This window comes from Phacochoerus africanus, chromosome 11, assembly GCF_016906955.1.
Source record: "Phacochoerus africanus isolate WHEZ1 chromosome 11, ROS_Pafr_v1, whole genome shotgun sequence".
Taxonomy (NCBI): Eukaryota; Metazoa; Chordata; class Mammalia; order Artiodactyla; family Suidae; genus Phacochoerus; species Phacochoerus africanus.
This window is the reverse complement of record NC_062554.1, coordinates 4063151-4075884: the sequence shown is the minus strand read 5'-3', so window position 1 is coordinate 4075884 and position 12734 is coordinate 4063151. Positions and strand designations below refer to the sequence as shown.

General features: G+C 43.5%; 1 protein-coding gene across 1 annotated transcript; it reads right to left on the bottom strand.

The window, feature by feature from the left end:
- Positions 1-1941: 1941 nt before the first annotated feature.
- LOC125111416 (olfactory receptor 52Z1-like) lies at positions 1942-2945 on the bottom strand. The gene is given in 2 exon segments (XM_047753362.1): positions 1942-2300; positions 2303-2945. Coding segments are annotated over 2 exon segments (1002 nt in total).
- Between the last annotated feature and the right edge of the window lie 9789 nt (positions 2946-12734).

Below are 12734 nucleotides of genomic sequence, written 5' to 3'. Positions count from 1 at the left end.
AACCAAGCAAGAGGGATAACTCTCCCAGACTTCAGGCAATATTACAAAGCTACAGTAATCACGACAGTGTGATACTGGCACAAAAACAGACACACAGACCAATGGAACCGAGTAGGAACTCAGAAATAAACCCCGACACCCATGGTCAATTCACCTTCAACAAAGGAGGCAAGAACGGAAAATGGGGAGAAGACAGTCTCTTCAGCAGGTGGTGCTGGGAAAACTGGGCAGTTGCATGTAAGTCAGTGAAACTGGAAAACACCCTCACAGCACACACAAAATACACTCCAAATGGCTTCAAGACTTAAGCATAAGACAAGACACCATAAAACTCCTAGAACATAGGCGAGACATTCTCTGACATCAACCACACACACGTTTTCTTTCGTCAGACTTCCAAAGCAATATAAACAAACAAACAAACAAATGGGACCTAATCAAACTTAAAAGCTTTTGCCCAGAAAAGGAAACCACAATTAAAGACAATCTACAGAACGGGAGAAAATAGTTTCAAATGATACAACCAACTAGGGCTTTATCTCCAAAATATACAAAGAACTCATACAACTCAACAGCAAAAAAAAAAAAAAACAACTGAAAAATGGCCTGGGGTTTTCTAAAACTCTAATCTCCCACTTAGACAGTCAATTAAAGTTTTTGAGTTTTAAAGGTGTATTTGCTATAATATGACCTAATCTATTTACGATTTTTTTTTCCTATCAATTGGAAACTGACATTCTCCATTAGGCAATTTCTGCCACTCCCTCCCCCTCCTCTTGGGCGCCCATCCAAGTCCCCTGCTACCTTCATTAAAGGGGAAGCTGGCATGGCCCTTGATTCAAGAACTGGATGCATCTCTGGTCTAAGCCTATACTACTCAGCAAACCCTTAAGTGCATGAAACTTATCTTACCTTCTCACTCTGAAAGAGATGCCTCCTCCTTCCTGCACTCTCTGCTCCATTTTGACTGATTTTTCTCTCGTGTCTACCTAGTGTCCCATCCACAATGATGGCTCTTAGTCCACAAGCCCTGACAGCTGACCCATTTTCTCTTACTTCCCTATAACTCTGATGGTTGTTTTATTGTGCTCTTTGGCTACAGAATAACTTTTTTCCTACCCAAAGGAATTCCCTTGGCCGCTTCACTAGTCAACATTCACCAGGATTGCTGCGTTCCCCACAATGCTGTAAAAAAGAAGGAAACCGGTTTTCTCACTCAATATGTCATATGATCATTTTTACGCTAAAGCTGCTCTCTGATGATGGCATGAGGTAGCTTGCAAGGAAATCTCTCTCGGGAGATTTTAGGCAGGAGATAGGTTGCTAATATTCTTCTGCTTTTAGCTTCCCCGTCAGGACACACTGGGTTTCTATCTTCTTATGCCCTGACGCTTTGCATGAGCGCCAGACAGTGTGCGCCTGACCCTGAGGTCTTGAAGGTGACACCTCCCCGGTCTCCTCGCTCATCGGTATTTCTCTTCCCCATCTCACGCGGAGAGAGGTTCACTCCTCCTCTCTTCCATCTAAAAGAAGCCCCTCCGCACCCCTACCTCCTTCCTTTCTGTTCTTCTCCTAGCTGGTGCCCACTAACAGAAGCACTTAATGACGGTAGGACTCTAGAGAAAGAAAAGAAAAATAAACAATTTTCAAAAGGCAAAGCATCTTGTGTTATAAATGGTTGACTGGTTTCAACTACTCCATTCCAATTTTTGTAACTTCCACTTATTAAACAATGTTAATACGTTTTTGGCACAAGTTAAGCTTTTCCCACTGCACCACATTTAAATCACTTCCCAACCCCAACGTAACACTGCAAGTGTGCAAACTAAGTTTTATTGCTGCATTTGTCAACATGATCTCATTTACCCAAATTTTACTGTTGCTGATCTCTTAATGCCAGCACGATATAAGACGCCCAGTGACATTTTAGGTTTTCTTCGATTAGTGGAGTTGTGCACAAAAGCGAAGGACTGAGCCGTTTAGTCCACAGCAGCAACATTTATTGGTCAAAGAGAAGACACGGGTCAATTTCTCCTGAATTTGCTTGGTCTTAGCCCCGTAAATGACGGGGTTGAGAGCTGGTGGTATCACCACATAAAGATGGGCAAGGAGGACATGTACATGGAATGGAACACTGTGGCCCCCAAATCGGTGAGCGAGGACTGAAAGAAAGGCCGGGGTGTAGAACAGTAGGAGGACACACACATGAGAGCCACAAGTACTCAGAGCCTTGAGCCGGGCCTCTCGCGAAGGAATTCTAAACACGGCACGGAGGACGTGGGCATAAGAGATGATGATGGCACCACACCCAGGCACACGGAAAACAGAGCCGCAGTCACCCCATAGTGGATGTTGACTTTGATGCTGTCACAGGCGAGCCTGGCAATGCCCATGTGTTCACAGTAGGAGTGACGAATAACCCTTCTCCCACAGTAAGGAAGCCGATAAACCAGGAAAACCAAGGGGAAGCAGATGAGGAAGCTCCTAGTTACAGAAGCAATGCCTACTTTTCCAATGACTGAGGGTGTCAGAATGGTAGCATATCTTAGTGGATGACAGACGGCTACATAGCGGTCAAACGCCATGGCCAGCAGTATGGCAGATTCTGCCACAAAGATGAAGTGGAGGAAAAACATCTGGCACACACAGCTACCAAAGGAAATACCCCCGTCTTGGAACCAGAAGATAGCTAGCATCTTTGGTGTGGTGGCTGTGGAGAGAAAGCTATCTGCCAGAGCCAACATGGAGAGGAAAAGGTACATGGGTTCATGAAGACGGCGCTCAGTGGAGACCAGGAATAACAGGAGGGTGTTGCCTACGATAGCAACTATGTACATGGAACAGATGGGGATAGAGATCCAGGGGTGTGCCTCTTCCAGTCCCGGGATCCCACTCATGGTATACCAGATGTCTCTAAGGCTGGTGTCGTTGGAAGAGGCGGTCATCCTTTACTTGGTCCTCTGATACTGAGCCCTGGGGAGGGGGAAGACAGGGAGGGAGAGAGAGAGGGAGCTGGAAAAGGAGAGAAAGAGAGAGAGGGTGTGAATTACAAAGAATCAGGTTATTTCATCGGATGGAGTGTGAACCTCGGCATTGCAGTGGGGCCTTAAGAAAGCATAGTAACCAGCAACGCTTCAAAGGTGATGAGCCACACAGGCTTTACTGACATGAATGTTACCACGACTTTTAGAGCTCCTGCTTCAGGTAACGATAATGGTAAAACAATAACAGCAGCAAACACTCAGTGGGTCTGGGGTTTGGTCCAGCACCACGGTCAATGCACCACCCGTCCTGACAGCATCACACCAGAAAACTTTTCATGATCTCACACCTCTTACAGCTTTCGTGCGCCGGGTCCTTTCTGGTGACTAATAACACTCTTTCCTGGAGCTCCCGAAACAAAGTGTTCAGAAGACTGGGTGGCTTTTTGGGGGGGCTGAATACCGCTAAGTCAGTAGCACCCATGATGCCTCTGATTTAATATGAAAACGTTCATCAGCAAATGAAAAGGACTTAGAAAGAGAAACAGGAGTCCAGACCGTCCTTACTCTGCACACCGCATGACCAGCCTGATATCGCACATGTCCAAGCCATGTTCTCTCTTTGCATGGTCCCAGGATGCACGTGCTTCTGTTAAACACATGCCCTGCAAAGCAAGGACTCACAAAACATGGCTCTGACGCGGCCGGCAGCGCCCACTCATCGTCCCCACCCAAGACACCCTTCCTCCTACTCCCTCTGGCCTGCATTGCTCCTTTTTCTCTTCTCATTTATTCCTTCCATCTTGTGTTCAAATATGTGCCCCTTCCCTTTTTTCCTTCTTTTGCTCCAATTTGAGCAAAAGAGAAGAGAAAAAGGCAGCTCATAGATAACAAAGTAACAAAAAATGAGTTTGAAACACTCAGGAATTAAACATGCAAGAATTCAATCAGCTGGGGAACATTTCTTTAAGGTCACTCTGTTGATAACACTACGATAAAGAAGGAACCAAATATCAACTATAAATACCCGCTGTTTCAAGGGTCTCCTACTCTTGGGAGGATCCTGAAACAGGGACACAAACAACCACCCCTCAGAGCAGATCCGGACGAAGTGATGGCAGACACTCGATCCCACGTGTGTAACACAGACGATGCGTGACATTTAACCGAGGGACAGTGCGAAGATCCGTGGACGTGTGGCCATTAGAGCTATCTTTCAAAAAACACTATCCTTTCAAGAGGCTAACTTTGGAAAGAACAAGCAAGAAAGGCCAAAAGCTAAAATAAAGAAGTAAATCACTGTAAAATGCAAGTCATCTAGCGTATTGAGGGCTTAGAGACGCGAGAAACAGGACCGAGCAAGTAGAGGGTGCCTTGAAGACAAATTCACTTCGCTGTACACCTGAAATACAACACTATAAGTCAACTCCACTCCAATAAAAGTCAATGTAAAAAAGAGCTTTAGAAGTTAAAGACTTTGGGGTTAATTTGCTATATGAAGAATTGATTTATTATTCAACAATTTTACGGAGCCAATAACATTTTACCAGTGTTTTAAGAAGACCTCAATATGATCAAAATTTAAGACTTATCTTTTCAGGGAAGTCTGTGACGGTGGACAGTATGTTTACTATTTTTACCTGCTATTTCCCAACAGCACACCGATAAAATTACTAATTACATATTTTGTAATATTCTTCACCAATACATCTTAATTCCCATGATGGCTATTTCTTTAGGATCTAGCATAGTACATTTTTTGTTAAGTAGATATAGTTTAAAATGCAGCAAAACTGATTGAAATGAAGGACTATAGCTATCTGGAATTGCTCTAGGAAGCTTCTGCAATGGGCCAAAGCAACTAGGAATGTGGCCTTGACAGTAAAACAGGGCGTAGAGAAGAAGGGTGTTTAAACAACAACAACAACAACAACAACCAATGAATAGAGACTTCCAGGAGATAGGTTATATGAGGAATAAGTGAAAGATAAATTATTTTCAGACATCATGTCTGGAATAAATAGTGATACCACTAACCAATATAAAAAGGTAAAACAGGAGGTGCAGGACTCAGAGAAGTTAGCGCAATTATTCTGGAAGCATTCCTGTAGGAAGTGTCGATGGCACTACTGAGGAAGTAAATCTGGCCGAACGACTCTGACCTGCTCGGTGCCCTAGGAAGAGACCTGGACCAGGCACGAGGCTCTACCTGAGCAGCAGCCTCGGCTACGCCACCAGCCTGCAGGGACCTTGGCACAGGCGTTTCCTCCCTCTGAACTCTCTGTCCATTCTAGGCTGGAGTGAAATTAGCTCACACTTACCTTCTCTTCGAGATACAAAATCTACAAAAACGGACCTGGGGCTCAAAGCCCTCCCAATGAAAAAACAAAAAAAAATCAGGCTGTATATTTCAGTTCGGTTGTAATTAAGTCATTTTACTGAATGGAAAAAAGATAGAATGAAAAAGAGAGGAGCTCTGGGCATTAAACCTCTCCCTTAGTTGTGTCTTAACCCAAAGTCTGTGTGACCACAGCGGTCGCCTTCAATCACGTCGGCTTTTTAATACAAAGACCACCACCGAGCCCCCGTTTTATTTATACTGTTAAATTAATCTTTGAGTTACACCCTGTCAACTACTTTATGTAATCTGATGCTCACAAAATACCGTTTACTTCTAATAATAATGACCCAACCAAACGGCTGCTGGAAGGGTCTCTGTTCACACGTTAGGAATCTACGGCATAAGGAGGCTGCACAACTTGTCCAGGGTCACAGCTAGTGTCTAACCAAGCAGAGGTTCAAACTCAGCTGGTCTTGCTCGAACACTCCATGCTTCTAAGACACTGCTTCAGTCCCCATTTGTGAGCAATTCCTTCTCTAAACTTAGGTCTTTGATTTCCTTGATGCCATTTTATTCCGGTTTTCCTGCTACATGTTCACAGCCCGCGTCCTGTTTCCAATGCTGCCGTTATTATTATTACTATGTGCAGTGTTGTTCTTCTTGTAATTACTTTTTATTCAGTTCTATTTCCAAGTTGCTGCGTTGAGAGTAGGATGTCCAGTGAAAATGTCAGGCCTTCGTTAGCATCTCGTACCACTTGGGGAAGTTCGTGAGGGTGGTGTCGGATCCCAGAGGGAAAGTGCTGGATGGTCACAGCGGAGAAGAGCAGTGGGAAGCGACCCTCAGGAAGACGGGTGCTGAACAGAAGGGAAAGAGTGACTCTGAAGCGGAAGAGATACTGGCAGCTTCCTCTCTCACTACAGGTCTGCACTCAAGATTCCCCATTTAAATCTCTTTTTCCGGTGCCTATGCCATTCCCGTTCCTTGTAGAGGTACTGAGCATTCCACGTTTTAAATGCATGTGAACGAATACATCAAAACACAGTCCACAGAGACACAGAAATGAGCCGATTCTGAAAACCAGCTTAGGTATCAACTCAACCACGTTCATAAAACAAGCAGAGATGGCATGGTCCTCAAAGTCCACAACGGGGCTTCCTTTCCCACCGTCAGCCATCCAGCTGTGTTCTAAGAAACATCCAGAACCCCAAGAGTTTCTATTATACTTCCCGTCACTTCCCTTTCTCCCTCATACGCACTGCTTACCTCCATCAAAGCATCACACACAGTTGTGGGATCACACACACCCACTGTGTGCAGGAGATGCCGCAGTGAGCCAGCTGATCTGAAAGGCCCATCACGCTCGGAGATCATCAGAGCACTGTCAGACACGTGCGACCCAACAGGGCTCGTGGGTTTGTTACTTACCAAGCAGGAAACGGCACTGAATGCTCTCCTTTGAATTTTTTTCCCTCCTTCTCCCCAATTGTTTGTATCTCTGTCTGCCCTTAGCTTGTGATTCATATTTTATCATTTCCATTTTCTTTACTCCCCCCAATTCTATCCTGTTTCAACGAGATAGACAAGCACCCTGCCCCCAAACCCCTTGATATAAACGAAAACTACCATCAGAGTCTCCTGAGATGCTAGCTCTCACCATCCCATGAAACCGGCTTCCACGCTCACTACACCTAGCCTTGTGTCTCAACTTCTTTTCTCTTCTGGATGACAGGAGGCAAAGCCCTTCTGCACTAAATTGTTCCAAAGAGAATTTTAACTGGCAAGCTGAAAGTGGATAAAGAAAACCACACAGAAACCTGTGAAGTGGAACATAAATGACCCTTCAACGGACCGTTCATTAACCTGTTATCCCGTTGATAACAAACACTGTTTCACAGGCACGGGCCGTGCCTCCATCCCCAGCCTTGGATCTGCTTAAGTCATGGCCCGGGGCAGGTGCTGTAACACGGGCATATGTCGCAGGAACGTAATCACGAAGTCCCTGTCCCTGGACCAGAGGGGACCTGCTCTGCCATCTGGGACTCCCCGGACCCTCGCAGAACTCAACAGCCCCTCACGCCGTCCCACACGGAAGGCCAGGTGCTCACTAGCTCCTCGGTTCCGCAGCTGCAGACCCACAGATGTCCCGCAAGCCAGGCTGTCTGCCCTTGACCGAGGTCCCTGGTGCTGCCTCCGAGGCTGGTTCTTCAGTTTTTCCCTGTCCCAGGAGAACTAAATCCCAAGAGGAGCGGGGAATCCAGAAGAGTATCTGTGGCCTTCTGGGCCCTTGATTCTTTTATTAAGACCCACTGACTGGATCAACAGACTTGCGGGAAGAGGGCACTTCTTAGACAGGCCTGGGGAATTAACAATGGCCCTAGCGGTGCAGCAACCCACACCGAGACGGCTCTGAGAGACACAGACACGTCACAGAAATACAGTGTGTTGTTGAGGTTTCCACTTGTTAAACGCATGAATTTTTGTGAGAGCTGTAGGGTCTGTTTTGTTTGTTTGTTTTGCTCTTGAGGGAACACACTTCTTAAGAATTTATTATCTCCTGAAAAACAGCACAAAATCCATGGAGGTGGAAAGATAGAGCAATTTATCATAAATTATCTCTAACACCTTTTTCTTTTACTTAAATCTGAGTGAAACATAGGCACATAAAGCAAATACAACCCTGCATCCTTGATAACTGTTTCGTATAGGAAGGGAGACCTGCATGTAGGGGAAATTAGCCTTTCGTATGAGCTGCCACAGAACGTCTCAAGTTTAAAACACGTTTCTGATGTGCCAGTTCTTTTGAAACCACGATGATTTCTGGTATTCTTACTTTTCCACTGACACTAGAGTCTTGAAGTTTCACCCGCACTTATAGTAAGAAATCCAGCTAAAAATCAAATGCAGGTTTGCCTCGGTCAAATCTCATGCTCTTCTTAGACAGCATTTTTATTAATAAAAAAAAACTAGAGCAATGAAGTAAAAAAAAGAGCTTCTCCAAAGATTACAATCATTCAAAGGTGGAACGTTTTCAGGTGTGATTTATTGTTTTTTATATGTGAAATACCAGACAAGCCGTTCAGGCGTGATGAAGTGTTCTCACACTGCAGGGAACACATCCCACACCCAGTGACGCACCAAGAACATTGAAAAAAGAAGGAGGAAGAGATTATTTTCTGGGTGTTGAACTACTTCTTTTGGGACAGCTGAGGCTGGTTTTACTACAAACCTTATGGAAATATGAGATCCCCTTTTCGTTGTAAATTTAGATCAGGAAATATATTTCTAAAGGTTCTCCCACTCTCACTTTTGCTTCTCATCTCCAGAGTTCACAGCACTTACCTATGAGCCTCGTTTCAATCCAAATAGCTCCACAAATATTTTCTATATGAGAATCCCTCATATTTAGCTATACGACTCAAAGTTGGTTAAAAGTAATACATTTATCTGAACAAAACTACAATGAAAAAAGAGACGTAACACCCCTATGTTCATAGCAGCATAACAGCCAAGACACGGAAACAACCTAAATGTCTGTCAACAGATGAACAGATTAACAAGATGTGTGATACACACACATGAACACACCCAGGAATATTACTCAGCCATGAAAAGAGGAAACAATGCCATTGCAGTAACATGGATGGATCCAGAGATGACCATACTAAGTGAAGTCAGAAAGAGAAAGACAAACACCATAGGCTATCACTTACATATGGAATCTAAAATATGACACAAATACATTTATCTACAAAGCAGAAACAGACTCACGGAGAGAACAGACGTGTGGTTGCCAAGGGGGAGGGAGTGGGAGGCTGGACTGGGAGCTTGGGATCAGCAGATCGAACTGTTACGCACGGAATGGATGAGCCGCAAGGTCCTACTGCAGAGCTGGGGACAGTATTCAACACCGTGTGATAAACCACAATGGAGAGGAATATAAAGAAGGATGTGTGTGCGTGTGTGTGTGTGTGTACATGTGTGTACACACATGTTCATATATGTCTGGAGCATTCTTCTGTATAGCAGATATTAACACAACATTGTAAGTCACCTATGATTCAGGAAAACGTATTTTAAAATAAGTTATTTATATTATTACACAGATGTTTATTGTCTTTGATGAGTTTGAGATATTGAGATAGAGAAATATTCCAAACAAGAGAAAAGAAGTTTTGTTTTAACATCCCTTATTTAAATTTGTTTTTATTTAATGATTCTTTCTCTGAAACCACCATAATCTAAACTTCCTCTGACACAGAAATACTGAGAGATTAAAGCAAAAATATAACAAAGCACTGTACCTAAACTTTGCCCTCTATGTAATGCATATTTAATTTCTCAAGTTATATCAAATTGGATTTCACATTTATTTGATGATAAGCATGTATGGATTAAACTAAAAGCAGGACTGTAATTTATTTGCTATGTATCCAGGGAATATAATGACTCTCAATGTGCCTCAATCTTCCCATCTGTGAAAAAGAGTAATAATGGTATCTACTTTCTAAGGACATTGCAAGAAGAAATGTGTTATGTTACCCATAACCCATCGAAGACATTTACAAAATGTCTGGTATACGCTCAATAAATATTAACCAATATATTACCATCCAGACATATGACAGGGAACAAGGGCCAAGCCAGGATATAAAGATACACATGAAAAAATAAATTCTTTGTTAATCAGACAGTACTAGCAAAGGTGACCAGAGAATAATATGGTTGTTCTTCAGTTCAAAGGCATATGAAGAGTTCCCTTTTAATAAAGGTTTTATATTTTTAAATATAAAATCGTGTATTTCTAAACGTTTACAAGGGTTCAGACTAGGTTCTATAAATATCATATATCAAATTTATCTGCTCAATATTATCCCTGCAGATCAAGGAAAGGCATCAAATTATTTATATATGCTAATGGTGTTTCAAAAGTAGCCAAGTCATACATTATTATTCCATTTATTTATTTATTTATTTATTTTGGCTTTTTGGGCCACCATGCAGCATAAGGAGGTTCCCCGGCTAGGGGTCGAATCAGAGGTACAGCTGCTGGCCTAGGCCACAGCCACAGCAACGCGGGATCTGAGCCCCACCTGCAGCCTACACCACAGCTCAAGGCAACGCCAGATCCTTAACCCACTGAGCGAGGCCAGGGATCGAACCTGCATCCTCATGGATGCTAGTCAGATTCACCTCTGCGGTGCCACAACGGGAACTCCTCCATCCATTTTCACATCAAGCTGCGTGTGCATTAATTGATGCAACTTTGCTGAGATGATGGTCATGCATCACCTCTGTCCTGTGTTCCTTACTCGTCCCCGTGCGCCTCCTCACGTCACTCAGCCCACACCCGTGTTTGCATCTTCAACATGCCGCACATCAGCGGTCAGATGAGTCGACAAAGTGCCATCATTTTGGTAATTACTACCTGGTGCAGATGAAAAGACAGGAGTAAGTCTGGGATACTTAATGCACGTAAATAAAGGGTCCGTTCTACTTCCGAGTAAAACATGCCATTAAGTGGCTTCATTATTTAATTTATAAGAAATGTAATGGAAACCAAAACAACAGGCCACAGATTCAACGGAAGGACCTCAGGAACCCAAGCTTCAGCAAGCAGGGCTGCCATGGTCCTTTTTCTTCCTGAAGCAATTACTCTTCTCTGTGTTGATCTTGTTTCGTGCCCGTTTTTTCCTAATGTGGGAGTTTTCCAACTCCCACGGAACCAGAGGAGGTGATGAGACGAGGGGTGGGGTCCTTGCCGGGCTCCACAGAGAAAGGAGACTCCTTCGCCCCAGCTCTAGGACAGCATGCGAAGGGGAACGTTTTCTTCAGGCTCTAGTCTCCAGCTAAAGGACCCAGGGAAGGATTTATTAGAATATTGACATTACTGGTCTCAACCAGGCGACAGAGTGAGCTAAGGAGGTTCTCAAAGGAAATGCGTCTCCTTTCCTCAAACAATGGAACCGTCACTGAGAAATGGACCCCACAGTCGTGCTTAAGGTGTCAGAGTTAAGAGCTTTTCACTGGAAAGACCCAATTAAAATGGTAATTTGGGCCTTAAAAGGTAGAGAAACATCTTAAGAATCAGAATCGCATTCTCCACTAAGACAGAATTTTATATCGTGAGGTTATTCATTATATTTCTCAAGGAGCTATCAGTAAGCAAAGACCATATATATATTTTTTTTTCTTTTTTTAAAACTCCTTCTATTCTGATAATACCTTACAGAGGATAGCTAAGTCAATGTCTTTGAGATTGATTTTAAACTTTCACAGTCTTTTTTTTTCATGACCTTTTCAGCCTTACAGGCAGAAGTTCCTAATAAACCCGGCCTTCGCTGGCTTACTTTCCTCTGAATTCAAATAGCAATGCAAACCAAGCCCTCAATTCACTAATTACTTTTGGTTACATGGTCTGCTGCTTTCCATGATTCCAGTCGTGGAATGCAAACGATACGAAATTATACTTATGCCTTCTGGATGACGCCGATGCCTACTAAGTATGCTAAATATCTTCAGATTGGTTACGTGAGCTAGCGTTTAGGAATTCATGAGAACTTTCTTAACGTAGTACGAAATTCTTGCTAAAGCTACCACACGTCTGTTCATTGTTCTTGGCATTTAAGTCTCCCTTTCACTGGGGTCTCCTGGGCTGACTCAGCAGGACAAGTAGTCATTTGTTTACGAGTCTAACTTCAAGAGTGGACCCCTGAAGAGAATAAACGAATTCCTTTTTGCGCTTGGAAAGTTAGGGAAAGGACATGCAGGCTTGTTCCAGAAATCCAGATATAACCTATCTCTTCTCAGTTGGAATGGTAAAAGCAATGGTAGCAAGATGAGTAGGAATATTCGTTTCTCAGATTCTTATATCCTATTTCTTTTCAGACGGCTCCTTTACTTCTTGTTAAAAACCAGCATAATCAGATAGGAACCAGTATTCCAACAGTAAGAAATAGTCAGAAATACGAAACACAGAGTCATAAATTTAGCATCAATTACGCAGTTTATAATGCCTTAACTGAAACAACGGAGGCAGTTAAGAATCAGGTGACAGCCCGTCGTCCCCACGCCATCAGCCCCGCGTGGATCTTTCACAGCACAGACCAGACTCAGTCCAGCAGCGGGACAAGGGGACCTCATCCAATTTACACACGAGAACACGGACCTTGGGTTTCGACGGCCATGTCTCCTTAACCACCGCTGAACAATTATCACTCGTGGTCGCAGCTACGATCATTTATTTGTCTGCTGCTTCTCTCTCCCTTTGTCGTTAGATTAGGAACTTCTTGGGGGGAAGACCTGAGTATTTTTTATATTGCAACTCACGGTGCCTCACACATTTTTTGGCACATAGATGATACTGAACTGCATTGTTAAATCGGTTATCTGTTCTGCTAACAGAGAAAATC